We start from the raw sequence: 27,865 nt of genomic DNA, 5'->3' as shown, positions 1-27,865 counted from the left end.
ATCTATAAATTTGATATAAAATAAAAATGTGTTTAAACAGTTATGTTATTTAATTAGTAGTTTGGGAACCACTGGTTAATTAATCATTTCATAATTTGAGTATATAATTTACAGGTTTATAGTCAGGCGTAGTATTTGACATACATTCTTCCTGCAACATTTCCATAGACGAAGATTTCACTTGCAGGAGGCTCAAAATTATTTAACTACAAAAGCAAAAGTTCGAGATATCCGCTTAGACCATATGATTGTACATAAAATGGTCCATCATTTGTATCGATGCTATATAAATGGTGTCCATCGCACACGAACTGGCGCGCATCGAGTGTAGGGCCTTCTTAACCATATCGGACACCAAAAGGCACCCTGGAAGAAAAATCACCAAGAACGAAAATGTATTGAAATTTGGTAACAGTCACTTAACTTTCCAGCTGTTCTGAAATGACTGTCAATTACTACGTCTGACTATTGTTTTATGTTGTTTGTTGTCTTAAAGTCTATTTTGTTGTTTGTTGATTGAATTATTTGAAAACTACATACTTAATTTTATACAAACAGTACTTTTTCTTTTAAAATAAAATACGCACACAACATATTTTCTGTATATATTCACACAAATAATATATTAAATTCACAATTTTAATTCTTCAGCTGCACCTAGATTCGCTAATGTTTTCTTAATCCGTAGTGCAGTCAGTCTTGCCGCTGCGTTGTGATACCAACACTCTTTCATAACTTTAGACATAGCATGTAAAGCCTGCAAAAATAAAAATATGTAAAAAAACGAGTTACAAATAAACATCAAAGATTAAAGTGGTTCTTTTTGAAAATTATACTTTAAAATCTTTTCAAGATGTATCGCCTACTTAAAAAAAATCAAGACATCTTTTGTATTTAGAATATATTGCATTCGAAATAATTTGCATCGGTTTGTCACCACATTTTAGAAATTTTGTAAATAATGAATTTAAAAGCTTTTAAAACATATACACATTTATTTGTACCCGCACATTCATATAAATGTGTGTTTATCCTTACATTACCGACTAATATTTCTGACAACTTCGTATAATTCACTCACAGAGGGCGAAACTATAGTTCGCATATACCTCAAGACTTAAATAGCTATAGATACTAATTTTATCTAATTGTAAAAGATGATTATTTAAATTTTATATTTTTTTAACAGATTGTCTGAAATTGATCCGAAAAATCGCTAAACATATGGGATTTTCGTTGATATCTCAAAAACCAGGCATGCAATCGTTAAATTAACACGATTTTTGAATTTTTTGGTATCCTATGTATTGAGTTTTATCGAAATTGGTGACAAAACTTTATTTCTCTGTTTTTTTTGAAATTTTTATTTTTTCAATTTTCTCAAAGGAGTACTTTTTGTTTCGAAATTTGTAGAAACCCGCTAAATCCAGCAATTTTGATCCAATAAATTCAAAAATGCAATTTATTTTTAATCAAATAAACAGTTTCCGAGTAATATTCTGTAATACTATACGAGATGGATATGTCAAATCGATTTTAAGGGATATGGCGGGAAACTATAAATTCAGTCGCCAGTTATCCCAAATTTTGGGTTTTGTTGGAAACGAAATAATTATATAAATTCAATAAACAACTAGGTAAAATAATTTTCCCACTTTTTCGAAAGTATCACTAAAGATCTTCAAAGACCGAGAAACAAATTCACAAAACTTAGTTTGCGATTTAAAATTTCAAAAAATCAACTTATTTAATAAATAAATAAGGGAAAAATTAAGCCTTAAAATTAGATTGAGATTACGGTCAGTTATGCCGTTCATAGCTATGAATTACTAACAATCTAGACAGTCCTGACGATTGACATTGACGATTTGACTAATGGTTCATGAGATATTATCAGAAATCATTTATAAACTAAAAATATAACCGACTTTTTTTAAGGAACTTGATTATTTCTTTACATCAAAAATTAAAAAATTTAAATAAATATAGGAAAATATTTCAAGTTACTAAAAAATGGAGAACTCAATAGTTACCTCACAACTCTGCCATCTATTTGGTATAGATGGCCTTTGCCTATCATAACATACAACTCTTCGCATCTCTTCAATACTTGGATCTGGTGGTACAGCATCATAGAATGGTAACTGATATTCATCGTACATCCCAGCAACGCTACATCGACGCGCTATCTCCCACAATACTAAACCTAATGCATATACATCAGCACGTTTGAATGAATCAAAATGTGACATATTCATTGTTTCATCCAATACCTACGAAAAGAAAATATTTATTATGGTAATTTTGTACAAAGTGATTAACTTCGGCAAAAAATTACTTACTTCTGGAGCCATATATCGTTTTGTACCAACACGATTATTTAATGGAATATCAACAGTATCGGTGGCAACATCATGACGTACAGCTAAACCTAAATCACCAATAGCGCATGTGCCATTGGATTTTACCAATATATTCTTTGATTTTAAATCTCTGTGAGCAATTGCAGGTTTTCCTATAAAATAAGAAAATACAAAGCCATTGATTAAAAAATTTTAACTTTATCGCATTAATTATTTTAGAAAATTTCAATAGTTTTAGAGAAAAGATACTTTAATGAATAAAATGATCTCTCTGAGCTGTTTAGAGGGTAATGAAAAAGCAGACATCGGCTGCGATCTTTTATGAATGACATCATAATGCCATCACGATATGACACTTAGTATTAAATATATGGCATATATTTCAACTATTGTCATGGCATCATAATACTATTCGTAGTCATTCTTTTAACAGAATAGAATCAGGTCATTTTGCTGTGATGGGAAACGGGAGAACAGATTCGGTAGTATCAGGAGTCATTACAAACGCTCAAAACTAATTGCCAATAATCATTTTGTACGACAAACCAATTTTCATGGTGGAAATATTTTTATTTATTTTAATAATCAGCCTCGAAGCGTATTATGCCTAAACATCCCGTAATATGGAACATTTACCTTAAGTCTTTACAAAAATCCAAAAATATTTATTTAAAGAGGTAGCATTGGTAATCGAAAAAAACACACTCGGAAAAAGTAGATCGAAAATTTTATAGAACCGAAGTATTGTTGTAATCACGAGTTGATTACGTTGAGATTGTCGAATAAAGAGGAGTTGGTTGTGTTCTGAAGTTTTTAGCCCTTGCGTTCAAAAATGGGACTCTATTACAGAAATTTTTTTCGATTTATTTTTTCTAAATCCTCTTAAATATTATAGGTGAAATTTACCTTGTGTTCCTACAATATCCATATGTAAATGGGCAAGACCTGTAGCAATAGACAATGCCATACGTATCATACCAGCTGTATCTAATGTGCATCGTCCAAGATAATCGAACAATGAACCATTTTCATGGTAGTCAGTAATTAACCATAATTGAGTCCATGTACCATTATCTATTAATTACAAAATCAAAATATTTTATATTTTATCCATTTTTCACAATATATTTTATTTAGATAAATCACCTTTGTTATCTGCTGCAATAAATCCTAAAATATTTTCATGTCGTAACATAACAGTTTGGTATATTTCAGCCTCTCTAAACCATGAACGTTCTTCACGACTACTAAATATTTTCACAGCAACATTTTCACCACGCCAACGGCCACGCCATACTTCACCGAAACGTCCTTTGCCAATCGTTTCAATTAATTGAATTTGTCGTGCAATACTCCGTTGAACCAGTAATGGTAAACCTGAGAAATAGAACAAGTTAAAAAAATAACCCGACTACTTTGTTGCAAGGAAAAGTTAGTTAAATTACCTGAACCACTGCCACTGGTAGTCATTTCAATCATATCACGTATTGAAACACCCCCAAGAATTGGATGATCTGGTGCTTCAATTGAGTCATCATGGCCAAGTTGGTGATGCGTAACACGACGTTGTTGCCATAAACTTACACCCACCATTGTTAATAGACAAATTAGAAATACCGGTAATGATATTACTAATATTGTTTGCCATTGTTCTAATGGTTTTTCATTATTACCTCGACCATTTTCTACAACTGTTGAAGTTAGAAAATATTTATAAATATTTTGGAAAATACATGATGACACTAATATGCGTGTTGCTTACGTAGTATTTAATTTTCAATCCTTTATTTAACACACAACGTTTCATTTGATTTCTAAAACTTTTTCAGTCATTTATGACATGTAGGAATTAAGAAATAAACATCTCAGGAAATAAATTTTGTCTAAGTGTTTTTCTTGGGGAAGTTTTAAAAATAAAATGAAACTTGAAACTTCTTGCAACATGCATCAACAATTTTTCTTGTCACAAGTAAATTTGTTCTGGTTCCAAGAATATCAATTCTTCCTTTTAAATTCTGTTTTCAAGAAGTCATTTTTTCAGTGATTTTAAACTTACGTAAACAACACCCATATTTAAAAATTTTGTATAATATTATGAAATTTCCCACACACATTCCCAGAATATTTTGTTTTATCAAGAACAATTGATATCAAAATCAGCAATTTTCGCAAATTAAATCATTTTTGATACAAATTGATACAAAAAAAACATGAGTTTATTTTGTAAATATTTAAATTTTTTGAAAACATTATTTAAAAATCTTCACAATGAAATACATTTTGGAATTTTAAAAAAAATGATAACAATTAATAATCAATTCATTTATACACACACATGTGCGTCATTCGTTTTCCGCAGTAGATTTAAGTGGATTTAATTTGGGTCAAGTTAAGGAAGATTCTACTTTCAATGCCATAGTTTGTACTGCTTAGAATTAGCAAGGAAAATTTCGATTTTGAGATGCAATTCAATAAATTTTAATAGCATTATGTACAGGTTGAAACTCGATAAATAAATTTAATCAAAGGCATATGTTAAAACCGACATCAACTTCGATTTAAGCTTTTAAGTTCAATTAAAACTTCACTCTGATGCATAAATGCGACCAATAGATGAACTCTTTGAATTAAAAGATCTTTATAAATACGTAAACATTTTTTGTAAACCTTAGTTTAGACAGTAATTGATAACAAAAATCTAGCTTTTTGTGCGATTGTTCATTCAATTTGAAAAAAATGGTCTTCATAGAAAAACAAACCACTTTTATTGGATTTGTTGAATAAATTTTTTCGAAAAGTGCTTAGATTTTGCAGAAACCATCATACAAAAAAACAGTCCGTTTTTGTCTAAACTGTACGGTTTTCGGAAAAATGTTACTTTTTAATTTATAACAATTTTCTAATTTGAAGTATTCATCTATCGATTACCAGTTATGGAGTAGAGTGGGCTTTTCATTGAGCATAAAAACCTACGTCAAGTTTAATGTATACACACCAAAATTTTTCGCTTAAAGCATTTTTATGGATAAAATTTATTTTTCGAGTTTCAAGCATATGTCAATTTAAAAAAGGACACTATATATATAGTTTTTAACTCTTCAAAAAGTCTTTGGTCTAAAACACATTATCAATTGGTTACTTTAATCCTCGAAAAACTTAGATCTAAATATTTATTTTTAGATTTTATTTAATATAAATATAATTTATTTGTCTTTTAACGTGGATATCATAAAACCGTATAAATTTCGATTCATCCCATAAAAATTGATTTCATTGTGAATATTTTTATTTATAAAGAAAAATAAAAATTGATTTTTGGTAATAAGATGTATTATTTACGTGCAGAGATCCCATAAAAGTAAAAGGTAATCAAACATATACGCATGCAAAAGCATTACATAAAAATTCAAGCAAAGCTATAAAAAAAAATCAGAAAAATGTACACATGCTCCTAAAGACAAAATACATTAAAAAGCAAATAAATAATCCCTTAATAGAAATTTTATAGACTTGTTTATGAAATTGTAGCTTATTTCTGTACATAGTTTAAGCTGAAATACCTACTCAGTTGATGTATCTGGAAATCCATAGCTTTATTCATTACATCCTGTAAAATATATGGGTTAAATCTGAGTATACCTGTATTTAATGCCCTATTTGATGGGAATCTTCAGAGGAATTTGTGTTTTGACTTTATAATTTCTAAAATGTGGGAAAATACAGTAGTAACTTTGATAAGGCGCTAAGCTCGAAATACGAGTTAAACGGTTTAATGTTAAAGAAGTAGAAATTATCATCAATATTTTTACTTTGTGAGGTTTCTTAAAATGCTCCTCCAGTCTCCGATTATGCTCCTGCTTAGAGATGGAAGTATCAACAAAGATCGGGTGAAATATTTCTAGTGAAATAGAAGAATATAAGACCACTGAACGTTAACCAAATAAGTCGAAACTGAAAATTATTGCTCCATAAGTGACCTATCGTGTCTGTTAAACAAACATACTTTCTACCAAATAGAATGATTTTTAATTAAGAATACTCAAGTATTTCAAATGCTATGCAAGCCTCATCAGTGGAAATCAGTAAATGACACTTTTATTATCTTCTGAAATATCTGAAAATAAAAATAAATAAATTCCCCTAAATTAAAAAAAAAATTAACATTACATGCAGATGTAATAAATCCAAAAAAATTAAGCTCGAAACCCTTTGATTGACGTGGACAATGGACTATTAAATAATATATAAAAAAGACATTTCATACGAATGATATAACAGTCCGCCCAAATTTTGATCCATATTTTATAATTGATTGTACACCTAACCTGAGGTTAATATCATATCTGGCGTAATTTGTAGATCCAAATTGCATGATTCATAAAGACCACAACATTGGTAAATAATTTGTGTTTTAGTGTGATCTTGTACTGTATAGTTACACCATTTTGAATTGCCGGGAGGAAAATGCATCGCTTTATCATAGCATCTAAGATTATAAATATTACAAAAAAATAAATTATTAAACTTAAAGACAATGTTTTTCAATATTAATAAAATATCCTGTAAATAATTTTATAATATTAAAAATAAACAAGAGAAAATAAACAATTGACTGAGTTAATTGTCGAAATACCATGTATGGACAGTGTTGATTACTCTGTCTGATACTATAACTGATATAACCATAACATACATACTATACAATTTTGTGCTCTCACGGGTAAACAGAGATGTTTACGAAAAAATGTTGTTTAATATTTTATAAGGAACATTTTTTACATTTAAATTTTTGTTCTATCTCTAACGGCTTACAAGATAGGTCCTACGCAGCAAAGGCCCAAATGACCTTATGACTCGAAAAATTCGAAAAAATCGTAAAAAATTTTTTGTTTCGGAATTTGATGAAACTCAGTTTTCTAAGGTAATTTTGACCCAAGAAATTCAAAAATCGAGTTTATTTGGCGATTGGCCGAATAATTTTCGAAAAAAACGATATTTCGGATCGATTTCCGGTATTATTTCGAGAATTATTCGCCCAATCGTTTAATGAAACCGAATTTTGTATTTTTTGGGTCAAAATTACCTTATATACAGAGTTTTATCGAAATTGGAGACGATAAATTTGTATCGATTTTTTGCAATTTTTTTAAGGGATACCCCTTAGAAAAATTCGAAAAAATTGTAAAAAATTATTTGTTTCGGAATTTGATGAAACTCAGTTTATAAGGTAATTTTGACCCAAGAAATTCAAAAATATAGTTTATTTGACGATTGGTCGAGAAATTTTCGAAAAAAACGATATTTCGGATCGATTTCCGGTATTATCTCGAGAATTATTCGCCCAATCGTTTAATGAAACCGATTTTTGTATTTTTTGGGTCAAAATTACCTTATATACAGAGTTTTATCGAAATTGGAGACGATAAATTTGTATCGATTTTTTGCAATTTTATCAAGGGGAACCCCTTAGAAAAATTCGAAAAAATTGTAAAAATTTTTTTGTTTCGGAATTTGATGAAACTCAGTTTTCTAAGGTAATTTTGATTCAAGAAATTCAAAAATCGAGTTTATTGGGCGATTGGCCGAATAATTTTCGAAAAAAACGATATTTCGGATCGATTTCCGGTATTATTTCGAGAATTATTCGCCCAATCGTTTAATGAAACCGATTTTTGTATTTTTTGGGTCAAAATTACCTTATATACAGAGTTTTATCGAAATTGGAGACGATAAATTTGTATCGATTTTTTGCAATTTTTTTAAGGGATACCCCTTAGAAAAATTCGAAAAAATTGTAAAAAATTATTTGTTTCGGAATTTGATGAAACTCAGTTTATAAGGTAATTTTGACCCAAGAAATTCAAAAATATAGTTTATTTGACGATTGGTCGAGAAATTTTCGAAAAAAACGATATTTCGGATCGATTTCCGGTATTATCTCGAGAATTATTCGCCCAATCGTTTAATGAAACCGATTTTTGTATTTTTTGGGTCAAAATTACCTTATATACAGAGTTTTATCGAAATTGGAGACGATAAATTTGTATCGATTTTTTGCAATTTTATCAAGGGGAACCCCTTAGAAAAATTCGAAAAAATTGTAAAAAATTTTTTGTTTCGGAATTTGATGAAACTCAGTTTTCTAAGGTAATTTTGATTCAAGAAATTCAAAAATCGAGTTTATTGGGCGATTGGCCGAATAATTTTCGAAAAAAACGATATTTCGGATCGATTTCCGGTATTATCTCGAGAATTATTCGCCCAATCGTTTAATGAAACCGATTTTTGTATTTTTTGGGTCAAAATTACCTTATATACAGAGTTTTATCGAAATTGGAGACGATAAATTTGTATCGATTTTTTGCAATTTTTTTAAGGGATACCCCTTAGAAAAATTCGAAAAAATGGTAAAAAATTATTTGGATGAAAATTATTTTTAATGAAGTCGTGGTTTTTTTAATTTAAAACTTTATGTGTGTATGTTTAAGGCCGAACGCAAATTAAGAAGTGCGTTGTGAGTTTTATGCGGCCCCACCATGAACAAACCTGCGTTACCCACAGACCTCCCTTCACGGAATATTTTACAGTTATCTTAAACGGCTGGTTATTAGGCCAGGTAACTTTTTTTTTCTATACAATTTTCATAGCCGAAGTTTTACCTGAAAAATGTTTTATTGTGCTACCTAAAACCCATTTATGAATGTTCATTGAGAACGACAATCAAATAGATATAATTGAATAAATAAACAAATTAATTAAAAATATCAAAGAATTCGACTGCGTAAAAAGTGAATCAAAATGAGTAAAAAATGAACTTTAATGAACGGAAAAACAAGGCCAGTGGTCTACATGGCGATTTTAACAGTCCAGGACCATTAAAAATCTTCTCAATAATGGTTCCCGACACTTAAAGTCACTATGTAGACTACTGGACTTCTTTTCACGCTCAAATTTCTAACCGTTCTTTAATAACTGTCAAATATTACGTCTGACCTTAGAACTATAATTTTAAACATTGATAAATGCATTTGCAAAGTTTTATTTTATTATTAATTGAAAAGTAGCATATAATCAGGGGGAGGTATGAACAGCAATCAGGTACGTTACTCTTACAAGTGAAAGTTACTTTTTTTTTTTAAATTCGTGTGTACGTTTTTTTTTTATTATTATAAATCTTTTAAAAACATAAATCTATAATTAGACAGAAACATTTCAAATATAAAAGTATATTTATTTTATTTATTATTTGATAAACTTTTGATCTTTTGTGAAAACTGAAATTATTATTTAAAACATATATACGTTTACAGAGTGTTTGAGAATGTGTGGGCACTATTTTATAAATATGTTTTCTTGATGAGGTTGGCAAGAATCAACTTTAAAAAAATTCTCTGATGGCTCGATAATACTTTTCTCTTTTTTCGTTTGTAGAAATACATACATATAAAAGTCACAAAAGTCCAGTTTATCGTAATCAGAAGGTTTTTTCACCAAATAAAATTTATTTATTTAGTTTTTGCCCTGAATTTTAGGATATATCTCAAAAATTGTCAACTGAACTTGTTTCATGAGGACTTAGAAATTGTAGAAAAAAATGTTGTCCTGCTTTTTGAATATTTTAGAGTCAAGAAGACGGATATCATCATTTTCTAAGAAATAGTAAAAATTTTTCCAAGAATATGAGATTTCGGATAATATTTCAGCAGCTATGCATCTTTTTATATTTTTTGATCATAGTTACCTAATGTACTAAGTTTTGTCGAAGATTAAGAGCAGATTTTTTTCTTTGGAATTTCAAAAAATTCGATTGTTGAGAAACATGGATATCGGTTTGATACTTTAATTTGAACATTATTAGAATTAGAATTATTATAATTTCTATATATAGTATGTTTGAAATCCGATATTTGGATTTTTAAATTTTCTTTATCCTTTCAAATTCTTGAACACTTAATACTAGGTATTCATATTTTTGTATCATTAAAAAATATGTGTATTAGGCGGTTTTTTGATGACGTATATATATTATAATTTTATAATGATACTCGATTTATCATATGTAAATAAATGTTAAATATTTTTATGCATTTATAATAATTTAACCCTTTGACGACAGTATTTTTACATTTGTTGCCATATTCAAAATTGTTACTATCTGGTAGGTTCCTGCGCAGGAATTATCAAAGGAAGGGGTTCAAACATTTGTTCGCCATGTAAGGTCATTAAGTCAATAAAAACAAGAAATTCTTTTTTCGAGAAAGAGAACATTTAATTAGGTCAAAATGTCATATTCAGTTACTATTTTTCAATAAGATAATTCTGCGGGCTAAAGAAAAACTTTTCCAAAAGTCCATGTGCATCGAACTCTACACCACAATGTATATTGAGCGAGAACTAAACCGATCTAAGGTATGTTTTGAGACGACGCAAGGTTGAAAAGGAGCGTTCATTCGTCGCTGTTTGTCACAGGCAAAACTATCAGAACGCGAAGCATTTGATAGACAATCGGAAACGCATCTTTGTTCAAATATCGAGTGCTTCGAGTGAATTTTTATCACCCAAAAATTGAGACAAGCAAAATTTGACAAAATATTGCGATGATTCAAAAATGGATCTATAATCTTTAACTGAATCAGTCTGTATATTCGAGCGTTGAATCTATTATAGATTCAATGCTCGAATATATTACGGTTCAACCTTGGCTGCCGCACTTCAATGTAATATTCATTGCAGATATCGTTCATGGTTTTGAAAATTTTTTTGAACTCTTCTTCAGCGTTTCCTATTCTTTCAATCAAACTATATTTCGTAGAATGAGTCAATTTGATAGCTTTGGTCAGATCCAGGTTTTCTGTTTGAAGTACTCGACTCAAAGAATGTACCGAGCTCAAAATATGCATGAATATATGATTCGTCAGTAGAAATGCGTCTCATAAATGGGTGTATTTACAGGAATGTATTGTTAATTTAAAATTTACATTTTTATTATGAATCCAGCAATTAATGAAATACGCATTTCAACGTTTTTATAAGAGGAGGTGAAGAAAGTGTGCATTGCATAAAGAAAAAATTGATCTGAATTACTTGACCCCATCTCAACATGACAACGCCGGGTATTTCAACTTGTAAATAATGAAATAAAATAGAAAATAAAAACATTAGATATGACGACATTATATCTCATCACCTTTAAGACATAGATTATTAGTAAACAATATAGAGAGATATTTACAATAATAAAATAGAGAACATGATGATTATATGTAAACAAATTCAATAAAATCTCTGAAAGGTGACTTTGAGGTCTACAGAAAATGTACAATAAAAAAAATGTTAATTTAGATATTAGCACATTTTATTGTTACGTATATTAATATTTATTTATATGTAACAGTCGTACAGTCAAAATCGATTATAGCGACATTGAAGGGGCCAACATTTTTTCTGTGACAATTGGTCTCTATAACCGATATATGAGTTAATTAAGTTAATAAGTAAGGTTCAAAATCAGGCATGGGCGAGTTATTTTAAGTCCAAGTCACCATTGTTATAACTTTATTGGGTGCTATAAACTTTATTGTGTGTCTCTTTATACAAGTGCACATTGCTCATAGAGAAGTAAGCGAGATAGGTATACGACTTGTCTACCTATCTCAGTTTCTCTTATAGTAATGAGATAGGTAGAAAAAAATGTTGTCTCTCTGTCTTGCTCGTATTTTTGGTTGTCACTGTCTTACTCGTATTTTAGATACAGAAGTATGAGTGTCTTCTCTAAGCCACGTTTGTCCATGACTGCAAAATACTATTACGATGGTGTTTTTTGAACCTATATCATTTTCGTCGTTATAACCGACTTCTGTGTACTTATAACCGATTTTTATAGCATATTTAATAGATGCGCTTGTATTCAAAATTGGGTAACGTTTTTTTACTTTACCGTTTTTGGGTACCGTGAGTTGAGTCTGGTGCGACCCTTAAGATCCACACGAATATCTTACTAGCATAATAAAAAGTTATAAAAAAAATTAAAACTCAACCGCTTCGACCGAATGTAACGGAATTCTTTTCAGATCATATTGCCGTTAATACGCTTCAATCGACACCTTAACGAAGCCAATATCATTTTTTGTTCGCACGATATCGATGATGAAAAAAATGGCTACGTACGCACACACACACATACTTCTCCAAAGTGTTAATGCCTTGTCCTAACTATTAAACGTAAAGATATGCTGAACGATTTCGAAAATCGGAAGTTAAAAATTGTATTTTCTAAGATTCTCTCATAAACATTCAGGCTGATGGCTTACTGTGCGATTAAAGTTTATAATCTTTACACTTTTAATTTGATTCAAATTTTGCATTTACTTCCAGGAAATAAACCGAACCACGTTGTTTTTCTCAACACGTCACGAGTAATATGATTAACGAAATTTTAAATAAAATTTTTATTTGGTATGCCACATACGCTTAATTTGATTTTGTCAGATTGAATATGTTACTTAAGAAGGTCGGTTGATGTATCTTATCAGGTCGCTGAAATCTATCATTTTATAAAGTTTCAGTCTCTTTGATCAAAGCTAAATACATTTCATGTACTAAAATACACTTAAGTCAGAAACTTAGAAAATAAAAAAATCGGTGAACTTACTTAAAACTTATTTCGACATATATTTAATTTTAAATTGCCGAAAAAAATTTCCAAGAAACTTTTGAGGATGTGCAAATTTTGTTATTTGCACATCCCAACTGTTATTTATATACCCAACAATATGAAAAATCACAGATTTAAAGTTAAATTTATAAAGATGGATTGAATTGTTGATAAATTTGACATGGATTTATCAAGCCAAAACAGGGAGAAAAGAAATTCACTTGAAATAAAGGTGCTTTCAATCTAAAATCTGCCAAGAACATATAGGTATCCAAAATTGAGAAGTTTATGTTATTTTCAATTTTTCTTCTACTTGCCTTGGTTGTCAAAATTCAGAAATTCTCTCTCTCTTTGTCCTGATTTCCATTTTTCTTCAAAATTGGGGACTAATTCATTTAAAAACAGTGAAAAATACACTTAAGGCTACGGTTTAATATTCAAATAATAATAATAATTATACATATAGCTTTATACAGCTGCATAAAAAATAAAAAGATGCATGCAATTTTTTGAGGAAATACAGTTTTTGGTTTTGGAATATCCATAACCAAAATTATACACTTATTAGTCTAAAAAAAATGCAGCATTAACGTGCTTGGAAAAAACCTAAAGAACCTCAACCATAAAAAGTTAATAAAAAATTAATAATTAGCAAAAAATAAATAAAAATAAAAGCTGAAAATAAAAATTGGTGCAGTGAAAAAAAAAGTTTGTTTTACGTGAGAGAAAAAAAAATATAGAAGAGTGCGAAAAGTATATGTGCCAAATGCAGATACGAGTAAAGTTTTCTAATTAAAAAAAAGTGATATATAAATTAACGGTGTATGGAGAAAAGAATTGCAGTTTGTTTTGCGTTTATATTTTTGTTTACCTGTTTTCACATATAATTTTGGTTCCAATTTTTCATTACACATATCTGACTCCTTACAACATGCTAATACGAAAGAATCGTTGATAGCTGTTGAATGTTGGCACATTATTGGATTACTTGGGGGCAGCATAAGACTTTTCTCTAAACACCTGCCAGAATTTATTTTTATTTGCCAAAAATATTTAACTATACTTTTTATGTTTAAAATATAATATTGTTGTAAAAATTTGAAAATATAATAAATTTAAATTAATCATGGGTTTATTTTCTTAGGAATGGTTTTGGCTAATTAAAAAATTTAAGAGGATTCGTTCAGCAAACTAAGCTATCGAGAAGAAATAATGTTGAAACTATTAAAAAGATTCGAAAATTTTTACTTCAAGCTTTTGTTTACTTGTAGCTAAAACATATCAAAACAGTAGACTAACGGTTATTGTAAAAAAAATGGTCCCCTGAATAAGATGAACTAGCTCGACCCGTGTGGAATTCACTGTACGATACCCGTCGTTTAAAACAGGCTAGAGACAGAGCGTATAAGTGATACAAAAATTTTCTTTTTATTTATAGGCAATTTTAGTACAGATATGATATTCAAATTACATATTGAACAAAATTATACCTTAATATTATTTTTCTAGCCTATTTTTTCTTAAGCGTTACATTTTTATATCATGAGTCTATTTTTTCGTCAGTAGTCAGCATGATAAGCTTGAAAATGAAGGGTAAATTAGGGAATTTGATAAAGGAATAAGGAAGATATCGCGTAGACAGGAAAAAACAGGCTAAAATAATATATAAGATATTATTTTTAATAGGCTTACCAGAACATTTTCTATAATTACCTTCGTTTTCCGGATGATTAACGTGGTAACAAGCATAAATGTGACAGTATTAGAGACTGACCAATAGATATTTTTTATTGGAACATTTTAATTAATCTAAATGGATTAAGGGATCGAGGAGAAATAGAAATTTAACACGTTTAGTCTAGTCATAACAAAGTGTGTCAGAGCCGAAGTGACTTTGTGGCCGAACTATGATCGAATTAACTTTAATTAACAAATTATAGCAAAATTAAGGGTTCTTGAATACTCGGCGAGCCAAGCGATAAAAATGTTTCTAGATCTTCTCAATAGCTTATTATGCAAATTCCTAAGGTCCTGTTACTGAGAAAACATCAATATTTTCACCTACAAATCTGATTAGAACCTAAATAAGATATATTTTTTTATGTTATAGATATGGATGGAAAAATTCACTGTGATTTTCGTACCTATTAAGTTTGTTATGAAAAATTTAAGCTTCTATTATTTCAAAAATATTTTCCATTTTAATACAGAAAAAATAATTTATCCAAAAGTAAAATTTTTTTTGTTATTTAACCCAATATTCCAATTATTTCATTTTTAATTTTACTAAATTTCCATATTTTAAATAAATTTTATTGTTATAAATAAATACACTTAATTCAACTGAAGTATTATTTAATAGATAAATTAAATAAAACAAATATTTAAAAAAAAAAAGCACTGATAAAATTTGTGTAATATTTTTATTAATATTAATTAAATTATAAAAACATAATAATAAAACTAATTCATGAGTAGTTATAGTCACCATGTGGTAATTAATCAATTCTAACAGATATCAGAATATTAATTAATTTATTAAAATTGATTTATTAGATAAATTTTAAATCCCCTTACACTAAATTATAATAATTCATTGGAATGGTCTCATTTTTATCTAAAATTCTTCAGTGGGAGTTTCTCTCATAGGAAGGGTATTTCCATTAATTTTCTCAATATTCTTATATGAAAATTTCATAAATTTTTATCAAAAGTTGATTTTAAATGTGAAAGCCAACAAAAGTAAAAAGTTACAACTTTGGAATAACTATATTTTTAAAAATTTTTAAACGAGCGATAGTATTAATAAAAAATCAACAGCACCAAGTGTTCCCAAGCGGTCTCCCATCCAAGTACCTACTGATTGTGTCAAACTCAAATGTTTCATTTCAGTGGTGACGCGATAAAACCATAAATTTTACCAACATCAAAAATCGCTAGTTAAAAAAGTTTTACCTTAAAAATATTTACTGATTTCAGTGGAACCTCGATAATTCGAACCTCAATGGAAATGCAAAATATTTCGAGCTAATGACTTTTCGACTTAACAAGTAGTTCGAGATACAGAGGATTTAATTTCTCAAATTTCGACTTAGAAAGGCGAGATTATATTTTACTAACTACGACATCAATATAAATTACTACAACTATGACTTACGGAGTTTGCTTTTTGAAATTCGAGTTACAACGTATAAATATGTACTATCAATACCTCGCAGGGAAATAACATTTTATTCGAGTTACAAAGTCTAAAAATGACGAGATACCGCGTATTTAGAGGTTCAGCGGAAGAGAATGGCATTTTTTTCGACTAACTGGAGATTACGACTTAACGAGGTTCCACTGTTATAGAAATGCTTTCGTAATAATACGATATTGTCAACACGATTCGTAACACGTGATAAACTATCTGCTAAAAGGTTTGATTACTGAACTTATTTTAATCAGTTAAGAAATAAGATTCAAAACTTATGTATAAATCGAAGATCGATGTTATAAACTTCTAAGTCGAAATATTCCATTTGAGGTTATCAAATTAAGACTGCTAGTTAATTTCTGCACTCTCGATAATTATTTTATTGGCAATGACCTTTTTTATAAATTGCCAACGATTAGATAAACTGATATCGGTGACCAAAATGAACTACAAAACGATAGAAATAAAAACCGATCAGATTTAACAGAGAGAATGCATTTTTTTTTCTAGCCAACAATTTTGTCAAGCAAATTATGGTTATAAAATTTTATCTTTATCACACGTTAAGAACTTCCTATTATTAATTATCAGTGTGTATAAAATCCGAAAGAGGCATGAATGAAAATAAAATTATTACCAAAATAGGAGTGTTTTTACTCAAACAATACTAAATGAAATGAAACAATACCACCTAAGTTATAATTAAAAATTCATTCGATAAAATAAATATGAAAAAAATCCAATCAAATCATGATTGTATTATTTATTCCCGGGAAATGGTAAGGTATATACCAGGTGTCTAACAGCACTCGCCCATTCTTTCTAAAATTTAAAATTATTTATTCATAAATTGGTCATGTCAAATCCAGTGGCGGCGTTCGTCGGATTTTTACTTTTGGTGCGGTACTCTCGATTTGAAAATAAAATACAGCCATGTTACTTGGAGATATTGTAACATTCTATAGATGAAATAATTTTTTAAATCGTTTAAGTAGTGAACTCAAAAATGACTGAATGAAAATGATTTTTATACAAACTTTCATCCTCTATTTCCCCGTTTTAGGCTCAGTGTTGATAAATCAGTTGTCGGCATTACGTTTTATCCCCTCAGATTATTTTCCCCTTCGAAAATGTTCCTGATTTTGAATAATAGTTTAAAAAATCAAAATTGGAGGTGTTATTGAGAACTTCTGAGCAAAAACATTCATTGATGCGACTAACTGTGATATTTGTCTTTTATTCCACTGTCATTTATCGTAACTCTAGTCGGCTTCAATAGATGTCAACACTAACATTGCAAAACAACAGTTTGGCTAGATTTGCGTTTAGTATTCCCTATAATACCTGAAAATTAATGCAATGAAATTGATCCCAAGTCGTTCAATGAAACATGTATCCCGTTCTCAAAATTGTTGTTATTTATTCTGGCCACATTTGCTGTAAGAACTGGGAAAGTCCCATAACAGGCGAAAAATATGTTTAATAGCCTCGCAAAATATACTATGCCTGCAACAAATTTAGTGACGGAAGTGACTCTTGAATCTCGTTATCATAATTGATAAAAGATGAAGGAACACTTTAAATAAAAAAGTTAATTCTTATAAAAAAATAATCACTCTTGTAGGTAACATGGTTTCGCAAAATCTGTTTCGAATTTTCATTAAAATATGTTTTTGCATTCGAGCCGCATCAAATTCATGTTTTTGCATTCCAATTTATATTGAAAGTATTCAATTTATAATTGAAAGTTTTTTCGAAAAAAGAACCATTCTAAGTTAATTTCGATTTTTGCCCCAATTTCCTACGTCAATATTTCGAAATTTTTCGAAACTGACTGCGATTGCATGACTAATTTACAAATAAAAGATTTTAAGTTTAACATTCGACGAATTTTTTTCAATTAAACAAGACGTTAACTTGTAGAAAATTTAATAGCCCGGTATATATTTATTGATTGTGATAAAAATGATAAAGAAATGAATTATAACTTCTTTTTATTTTTGTATAAATCAAATGACGTGTGTTTTATAAGGTATGTTTTATAATACGTAATAAAAAATGCATGATCTTATCTCTATGTTATAAACCATTTTTTTTTTTTTGTGAATTTCAATTCACAGTAATTGGATTCTAAATCTACCTCTAAAAACTTTATAATTACAATGATTGGAGTCGGTTCAGTATACGAATCACACGATAATGGTCTCTGTACACGAACAAGGTTCATTGAAAGAAGATTCCAAATTTCATGATGATTTCCAATTTTTTAGATATTGCTTGGAAATTCATAATGTCATTTAAAGGTGTAATTTTTGATTTTGTATTATTTGATTTTGATTTTTGTTTATTCAAAAAAATTCTAAGCAAGATTTCAAACGATTAAGAGTGATTAATTAATTAAAAATACACTAAATAACATATTCTATTATGGGTTATGTTATTTAATGTATTTTTAATTAATAATTACTCTCGTAATTGATCGGTAAGGTAGCCAAATTTTTTTTTTGATATAATAATATGTTTTGTTTACTATAACAAACTATAATCTCGGATCATTATCTACTAATTTTTTTTCTATTACTGGCGTGCTACCCTCCTTAAATGATCGGATTTTTGGAAACTGATTACCCTTAATATTGACTTTTATTTTTATCCAAATGAAAAACAATTTTTTACTATAACGATTTTATCTGCAAAGGGTGTTTTTATGATGAAGTCGACAAAATCAAAATATCCATAAAAATTGGCTTAGAAACTGTCTGAAATCGATCTGAGAAATCGCTCATCGAATGAGGTTTTGGACGATACCTCAGAAACTATGTATCTAACCATTAAATGATCCCGCTTATTATATTTTTTGAGTTAAAATTATCTTAGGCTTAGGCCATGAATTTTATCAAAATAAATTCTCTATTTTTCGCCATTTTCTTAAGGGCTCTACCGTTTTTGGTAAAACTTATTATTTGGTAAATGAATTCAGAGTAATTTTGACCCCAAAAATTGTTCCATTTGTCGATTGAACGAGTATTTTCTCTAATATCGACCTGAATCCTATATTATGAATAAATTTTCGGCGATCTCTATTCGATATTTCGGTGAGAACTACTCAAAGGGGTCGAATTTCATCTTTTTGTTATGGGTTTTGATAAATTCACAAAAATAAAATCGGGTAAAATCGAAAAAAATTACAAAAACTTTTTGAGATTGGGAAAAATATTGTTTAAGAAATTTAATCCCCAAAAAACAATCTCTAATATTTTAGATATCTAGAGATTTGCAATTAAGAGAAAAGAATCATTATATAAATTGTACTAACGCCTTTTAAATAACTGGGTGGGAGTCAAATTCAATTCTAGAAAGAAAATGGAAAGATTCAGATATTAGTATAAAATTCTAGAATAATTGCCTCTATGTGGATACTTCAATTCTAGCCCAATGACTTTTTACCTAAATTTGTTTTACACCTACAACGCATAGTTAGTTAAAAGAAAAAAATAAACCCTTATAAAATCTCCAACGGTTTAAATTGAGTTAAACTTTTTAAAATTGTTTGAGTTAGTACAAAAAAAAAATTAAAAAACAACACAAATTATAAAATTAAAACTCGTTAGTAAAACTCGGATTAATTTTCAAAAAAAAATTACCACTCTTAAACAAAAAAAAAAAGGATTCAACACTCGCTTATTTAAATTTTACCTGGCCCTTGAAATGTCTCAGGTTCTGTGTCATTTGTGACAGATATATCGTTGCAATAATCTTGATTGTAGCAGCATATTTTAACCACATATCCCCGAAATACCTTGTTTGGTGAGCACATGATAGGTTTCTCAGGTGGAAAATACGAATGTTTGTCTAAACATCTATGAGTGAGGTTATGTGAGTTAATAATACCCTCAATTAATATTGAACTGAATGATTTGGATTCAGGAATTGTTTTTTTGAGCTTATTAAAATGAGTGATTCCTTTGATTCCTTTGCTACTGAAGTTGATTGAATTTTATTGAATGATGAACTGTTTCTCTTCGTTTCATTTCAAATTTATTTTATTTCTAGTTATTTTTAACAGCTTATGGGCCCAGAATACTTTCATAACATGAATTGCAAACAATCCATAAACATGATGGTTTTATTTAGTCCAAAAGTAAGCATTCAGATTAAATAAAGCTATCATACATATATTAGAAAAAAAGCCCTTTTACATCAATTTATGAGGCCAGAAACAATGATTAGAACAGTATAAATCAAAAGAATCAAAGTTCAAACTCATTGATGAATTAATTCAATTTAAGAATTCATTCTTTAATCAAACTTCTTCAGTCAAACAAGATTCGCACAAACGTAATAATTTTGTGTTGTTAATAAAATTTTGTTGTTGTTAATATTTTGCCAATAATTGGAAAAAATTGGGTTAAATTTGTTTTTTTATTGAATGAATAAAATATTTTTGAAATAATTTAGCCAATTGTGTCGAATATTTTATTTCTTAAAAAATTAGAAAAATTTTAAATCTAAATTGCAAACAAAAATGAAAATATTAATTTTCGTAAAATTTATTAAAAAACGGAAAAAAAAAACCAAAAACAAAGCGCGTATCTTACCGGTAAACACGTTCCATAACTCCTTTATTCAATGATGTTGCCGTGAAACATAATCCATCCGTTTCGCATGTGTAGTTCGTGTCCTTACAGATGTCACAATGGCACTTCAATCCTTAAAAAAAGCATAATGTCAGCCATGAATCATGGTTTTCAAGTTTCCTTACTAAAGATAAATTTTCAAGACCACCAAACTTTTTGTGACAGTTCCCAACAAATTTTTCAAAGCGACTAAATAATAGTTTGTGAACTTAAAAAATATATTTGTTCAATTTTGTGATAATTTTTGTGTTTAATTTTAAGGATGTACGAACGCCAGGGCAATTTTGGATAAGAGGCTTCATTTTTTTTATATGAAGTTGAAGTCTAAACAATTCTGAAAATTTTAGTTAAGGGAGGGGGGTTTGCTCGATTATCTAAACAAATAAATGACTTCAAAATTAGGCATATTTAATTTTGAGCTTATGGGAAAACGGTAGATGAATGATATGTTTTCATAGATTTCTCCAAAACTAGTCGGTAGGAGTTTAAAAAAAAGTATTTAAATTAAAGAAAAAACCGTTGTTCCCGAATAATTAAGGATGTATGAGCACAAATTTAAAAAAAAATATTTTTCAATTTTGATGGTGAATTATATTATAGCTTGACAATATAAGACGCAAAGTAAAAATATATAGCTTTCTTATAGCTTATTTAACTTTCGATAGTCAATCCTAGTAGCTCAGTTGGTTAAGCCGTAACAAATTCCGTTCGCGGTATGCCTAGGCTGGCGGGATCAATTTCTGCCGTCACCCAGTCTCAGATATCGAACAATTTTTTTCTTATTTTGCGTCTACATTTATGAAGTTATAACAAAATTCATCATCAAAGTTGAAAATAAGGTACAAATAATTTCAACCACAAGTATAAACTTACTTTGACACTCGTACTACCTTAAGTGTTACTGTAATTTGTTGGTAATGTTTTACATATTTATATGAATAAATTTATCTACTAACGATGGTTGCGTTGCATTCGATATATCGATATTTAGTGAAATGTAAGTCTGCTGTATGTTTTTTAATTATGTAATTTTAAATAAAATTTCTTTATATACAATTTTATTTCGAGGATCGCGATATTTATTTCAATAACTATTAGAAGTTCAAAAGCATACATTTACAAACTATTTTATTAAAAAAAAAATTCTTCAAGACAGTTTCCAATCTTTTCTCCTAACGAATTTAACTTTGTAGGTTTATTTTTAAAACATCTCAAATTTTGTTTACATTAAGTGCATTTTCTATAAATAAATCTAAATAAAAATTAATCAAATTTCATCATACTTTTTCAATTCAAGAGATTATTATTATTTTGATTTAGCCCAAGTATTTTTAAAACTACCTTCAAGTATATATAAGTTTGAAATAAAATTGAAAACAGCTTAAAAAACTGATTCATATATAATTTAATTATTCCATGAAAACATAATGAAATACTTGAAATAATTAAATATAATAGTTCTAAAAATAAACTAGACCTATTAATAGTAACGAATATTATATTTACAGAAAAGAACAAGAAAAACATGCGTTTTAAAATAATAAGAAGACTTTCGAGGATGCATATACATATTCTGGTCGGTCACCAGAATATAACAATATGTAGTAATCATATGTTCTCAAAAAGTATTTATAAATTAATATACAAAGTACAAAGAGTTCTTAAAATATTCAAAGTAGGGGATGGAGAGGCAACTGTACCATACGTTCTAGTTTGTATCGGTATTAAACTTCCATCAAGTCGCGCATCGATAAGGAATGGATGGAGCACTTATTGAATTTCTACTCTGAGCTTGATTGATGAGTCTTCTCTATCTAAGGGAGTGCCTTTTTGGAGGGTTAATTTCGCAGCCCCTTCCCGCTATTTTATATACCACAAAATCAAATTTACTACGTGGTTTTAAGACTTTGCACACTTGCACAACCCCTCTAAATTGAGATAGAGGGTTTGAAATTAGTACGTTAGTTGAGTTAATTTTAAGGATGTGTCTTTTGAAGGTGGAAATCATGTTTTTAAGGCTTTATCACAACTCTCTTTAAAAACATGAACAGACATAAATTTCCATAAAAAGCATTTTTTTAACATCAAGAAACATTAAATAACATGAAAAAATGACTTTAGTAATGGTAATCTGCATCTCATGAGTTTCTTAAAAATTTTGTTTTGTTTTTGAGAGAAGATAACTTTTAAACTACCTTTTTTTAGTAATATTAGCTCGCGCCAACAATACGGACCCCCATTGTCCAAATCGGGGTCCAAAGCTCACGAAAATTTAGTTCATTTTAATATTAAACAAATATTTTCAAAAAGATTCCCTGAAATCCATTTGAGAAATCGATTTTCCAATGGTATTTTAGATCATTTCTTAGAAACTATACATTCAATTATCAAATCATCCCGCTTTCTTAATTTTCTAGTCAAAATTACCAGGTATGTACTAATTTTTTACCAAAATTGGAAACAAAAAATTTGTTTGATTTTATACCATTTTCTTAAGGAATTTGATAAAACTCTGTTTCGAAATTTTACAAAACTCACTTGATATATAAAGCAATTTGGATACAAAAAATACAACTGATCTCAGTTCACGATAGATTGAATATTTTCCTTGATATCGCCAGAAATCATTCATGAAATCCTGCATTTTAGAAATATTAAAACTTTCATGAAGATTTCAGTAGGAGGTTTTTGAATAAATAGGTATATATTAAAAAACCATTGTAATTTACAACAATACTATTAAAATGCCTGAATAAACTATGTAATTCGAAATAATCCTCTATTTTAATGGTCTAATTATTCCATAGCCCCCAATTTTTTAAGCCCTAAGCCTACCACATTATTTGCTTGACATCATTACTGATTTTTTCGCTAACGTAAATTTTAAATTAATTCAAAAAGATAGTGCTTAAAACATATATTGGCACTCTAAAACAAAGAAATTAATTTTTCAATTAAAATATTACACGGAGAATCAAACTTTTTTATATTCACTTTCAAAACTTATAAAAGCATTGTGGGTTTTAGGACCCTGAAACTTACGAAACGAAAAAAAAAATCAAAGTAGCCCCTTCAATATTTAGCAAACTCTTCATAATTTTTTGTATGCATACAAAGAGTTTCAACTTTTCAAATGTATTACCTTATTACGGGTTTGTGTATTCAGAAGATGAGATCGATTAATGAGATCGATTTATATATGGGTTTTTCAATTGAATAGTAAATAAGAAACTTTTATTATTCGATCACTTATCAGTTGACAATTGGACGTTTTGTGTCATTCAAAACGTTATTTAAATAGAGGTTTGTCAGTCAAATGTCAAATATTGGTTAGTAAACGATTAATAATCGTAAATTTTCTATGGAATAAAAGGGAGTTATTAGATCTATATGCATGACAATATGTAATCAATTAATTTTATCAATAAACTCATAGACTTGGAAACATTGAAACAAAATATCAAGTCATTTGTTACAAGTATGGTGACTCCTATAATAATTCGAATTACGTAATTAATCACAGAACGGTTAATTTAACTTGTTACAGATCTTATTTTATTTGTTAAAGGCTATTTTTATAACTAGTTTTCTTGAACATTCATGTCCAAAAATGATAATGCCATACTTGTTCGACGATTCTAAATATTTGTGGTGCGAAAGCTGACAATTTATTTTAAGGACGTTCCCAAAAAATAATGTTTTCTTAGGATCATCTTTTGTAAGCAAGTTAACATTTTAACACCCCGTACGGTGTTAAATTTATTTATTTGAGATGTTAAAGTTTTAAGATATAAATCCTATATTGATTAATTTCTTAAAATTAATTTAGAAAACTAATATTTTTAGTTAAAAGCATGAAAAATATTTTCCTATAAAGAAAATTATAAAAAGCGGCACTCGTTTTTCCATAAAATCCATTTAGAGTGATATGATGAATGGAATTTATTTTAATTTCTTCTATAAATGATTTTCTCAAAATCAAGCATTAATATTTCAAAAACTAAGTTATGTATCGAAAAATTTTGCTCTTAATTTCCCCAAATTCTAACAGAATCCTTCCTTAAATTACGTGTTTTAATTATTAAACTAAATCATATTAAAAATAGGTTTTCCATGACATTGCTAAATCAAGTATTTGCAACCGTTTGGCAGCTATTTGGAAGCGTAGAAAATCTTAGGATGATTGTTCGAAAGTGAGCTTAAAAATTTTTTTTTAAATAAATGAAATATCGTGTAACAAGTTCGATCAATCATTCTGCGATTAACCCCCGATAACCAGCACTGTAACCATCATTTCCGTTTCGATAATTACGTAATTTAACCTATTAAGTAGGGTTGCCATACTTATAAAGATTGATTTGATCTTTTTATTCATCAGTGTCTCCAAGCCTATCAAATAGAGTTCCAAAAGTGATATATATATAATTATTTTAATACTGCGGGCAAAAACAAATTAACTACATTATACTTTCTTGTGGCGGTAATCTGCTTTTAAGGTAAATTCAAGTAAATTTGTTCCAAAAACGTTATTTAAAGTAGAAATTTGTAAATTCAACTTTAAGAGAATACTTAATTTGATGTAAGTAGAACACTCATGCCAATCGAAGTTAAAAATAAGTCTTTACACTAGTATTAAATTTTGTCTATGCATTTTCGGTTGTTTGAAAGGATAACTCAAATTCTATTTAAATAATTTTGACTTCTTTTTTTTTTAATTTTTTTATATTTCCAAAGATTTTATTTTGTAATCATATGAAAAGAGAAGGAGCTCGAAATTCATCAAAAATTGTTTATGTAATTTTAGAAATGGATTCAGGAACGTCTATAATGGAATATTTTCGTTGAAATCTCAAGAATGAGTTTTTTTTACGAAGTAATGTTTATCGTTGCGATCATAAATTCGAGGTTTGCCTATTTTTAACTTCGTAAAGATTGCATCGGTATATGGTTAATTTTGTTCCCTCCTTCCTAAAATATATGAATTTATTTTACCAACATGTATTCCGTCCAATAATTTAAAAGTTAGATTAATTTAAATCTAAGATCAGGAGTTCTTGAATAATACATAGTCGACATTTTAATACGTCAATAATTTTGAAATTCTTTGTAGAATATTATATTTTAATATGTTTAAAATACATTTTCTAAATTCCTTTAGTCTACAAAAAATCCATATTTTGCTTTTATGCTCTATATCTTCATAAAGTCATGAAAATGTAATTAAACTGTCAAAAATATCAAAATTAGAGAGATTTAACGCCTCCTTTCTACTAGATAATTTATAATTTCATTTTCTTTTTAATATGAAAATTCATAAAAATTTTTTTATAGTTTTTCCAAGCATATACATCCTATCTTAGACAATTAGAAAATGTATTTATTATATGTACAGTAAAAACTTTCAATAGTGTCATCCTTACCGAGTTATTACAGTCGATAAACTAAGGACACATACAAGAGTCACAAAAAAAGCACATACGCTTCCCTGAAAAATTGAATGCCATGAATTTAGAAACTAGCTTACATTTTCGCGCGGTGTGATTTCGTGATTTTATCACACTTAGTTCCAGTAAAAATTTTCCATGTCTCTGACTGCGTAATGGTGTGAGAAAAATGCTTCGAAATAGAATTTAAATTCAACTAAAATATAATACAACATTATTGGAATTCTCGGGAAACTACATTTATCTTTTGATTTGAGACAGGAGAAGATCTTTTGTACTTCGACTAATTAGATCTATTGTATCTTTTTTGCTTCGAAGGTGCTCCAGAAATCCTATACTTTGAATAAACTTTAGAACACCTGCGAGCGACACAGTTGATTTCACTTGTATAGAGATAAGGTGATGTTTTTTTAAAGAAGATATCGAATCCCCCCAGAATGTGCATTCCGGTTTCCTCTTCTTCATGGCAAAATCTGCAGAAGTAGTTTCCTGTGAGATTGGTTTCGTGCATATGCTCATTGAGCTTACGGTAAATATAGCAGTGTCCTAAACTGAACGGCTTCCTCATTAAAAAGCTATCATCATTTCCGCATGCTTTTTAAAGTCGCCACTTATCATATCCTATGAGAAAAATTCACTCGTAAGCTTTGCCTCTAGAGGTAATTGTTTACTTTTATTATAAAACTATTTTTATACTTCATAGTGCATTTTTCGAAGCTGAATTTTTTTATTAATCATTAGAAAATGATGCTTAACTTTGTTTACGGTGGTACCAATAAATGAATTCTTGATTGAAATATTCACAGTAATATGATATATTCAGACGAAAGTTTTTTAATTTGCGATAGTCGATACATTTCTCAATTTTGTCATTTCTCAATAGACGATTTTCACTACAGTTATTATGCAGATAAGCATTACATATTATGCTATTTTTTATAAATAAGAAAATTGGGGAAAACCGGCTTAATTATTTCAAATAAATAGTTTATTGAAAATTTCATGCATAAATTTTACACCTAAAATTGAATTTCCGTCTTCTGAAAAAATATTATGACTGTATTATTTTATAGTTACTCAAAAGGTAACTAAATTTAAATAATAAAATATGCATTTTTAAGAGACCATTTACACAAAAATTCGTAATATATTATTTCAAGGTTAAATAGCAAATAAGTAAACAACTTCATCTTAAATACTACTCTCCCAAAAAAATTAAATAAATTATATCCAATTATCGTAACACGATTGAAAACCATTGTAATTAAATACAATACTTTATTAAAATGAACTAAATAAATTAAAAAAAGAAAAAAACACCCAAATAAACAAGATATATTTTAATTGTTTTTATTAATTATATTTTACACATATCTTTATTAATTTGAAAGAAAAAAACTTGTAATTATTTATTACCTTGAACATTATAACCAAATAGCCAAACACTCAAAATTACTACCAAAAAAATAGTCAAATTATTATAAAATGGCATTTTGAAAAAGATTTTGATTAAAAAAAAACAAATAATTAAATAATTCACAAGTATATTAATTTGTTATGTCAGCTGCTTG

At 28.4% G+C, this 27,865-nt stretch overlaps 1 protein-coding gene across 2 annotated transcripts; it reads right to left on the bottom strand.

The window, feature by feature from the left end:
- On the bottom strand, positions 1-27,865 carry LOC123295217 (TGF-beta receptor type-1). Of its 2 annotated transcripts, none has more exons than XM_044876471.1 (9): positions 27,711-27,865; positions 20,812-20,923; positions 13,889-14,037; positions 3,809-4,054; positions 3,510-3,740; positions 3,270-3,437; positions 2,343-2,515; positions 2,034-2,273; positions 1-757 (listed from the first exon to the last, which is right to left on the bottom strand). In XM_044876471.1, the coding sequence occupies exons 1-9, from the start codon at positions 27,784-27,786 to the stop codon at positions 632-634; spliced, it is 1,521 nt and encodes a 506-aa protein (XP_044732406.1). In that variant the 5' UTR covers positions 27,787-27,865; the 3' UTR covers positions 1-631. The 2 variants fall into 2 exon arrangements, with proteins under 2 accessions (XP_044732406.1, XP_044732405.1); XM_044876470.1 differs by lacking the exon at positions 13,889-14,037 and adding an exon at positions 6,689-6,849.

This window comes from Chrysoperla carnea, chromosome 3 (assembly GCF_905475395.1).
Source record: "Chrysoperla carnea chromosome 3, inChrCarn1.1, whole genome shotgun sequence".
NCBI classification, from domain to species: domain Eukaryota; kingdom Metazoa; phylum Arthropoda; class Insecta; order Neuroptera; family Chrysopidae; genus Chrysoperla; species Chrysoperla carnea.
Note: the sequence above shows the minus strand (reverse complement) of the source record. Positions and strands in the feature narration are given on the sequence as shown.

What these genes read in the sequence shown, in the direction of transcription:
- LOC123295217 (XM_044876470.1), bottom strand. Translation starts at nt 27,786, where the DNA reads ATGCCATTTTATAATAATTTGACTATTTTTTTGGTAGTAATTTTGAGT. An exon ending in GGATATTGTAGGAACACAAG is followed by an intron (nt 2,516 to 3,269) that starts GTAAATTTCACC and finishes CTTATTTTATAG; the next exon opens with GAAAACCTGCAATTGCTCAC. An exon ending in AACGATATATGGCTCCAGAA is followed by an intron (nt 2,274 to 2,342) that starts GTAAGTAATTTT and finishes TTCTTTTCGTAG; the next exon opens with GTATTGGATGAAACAATGAA.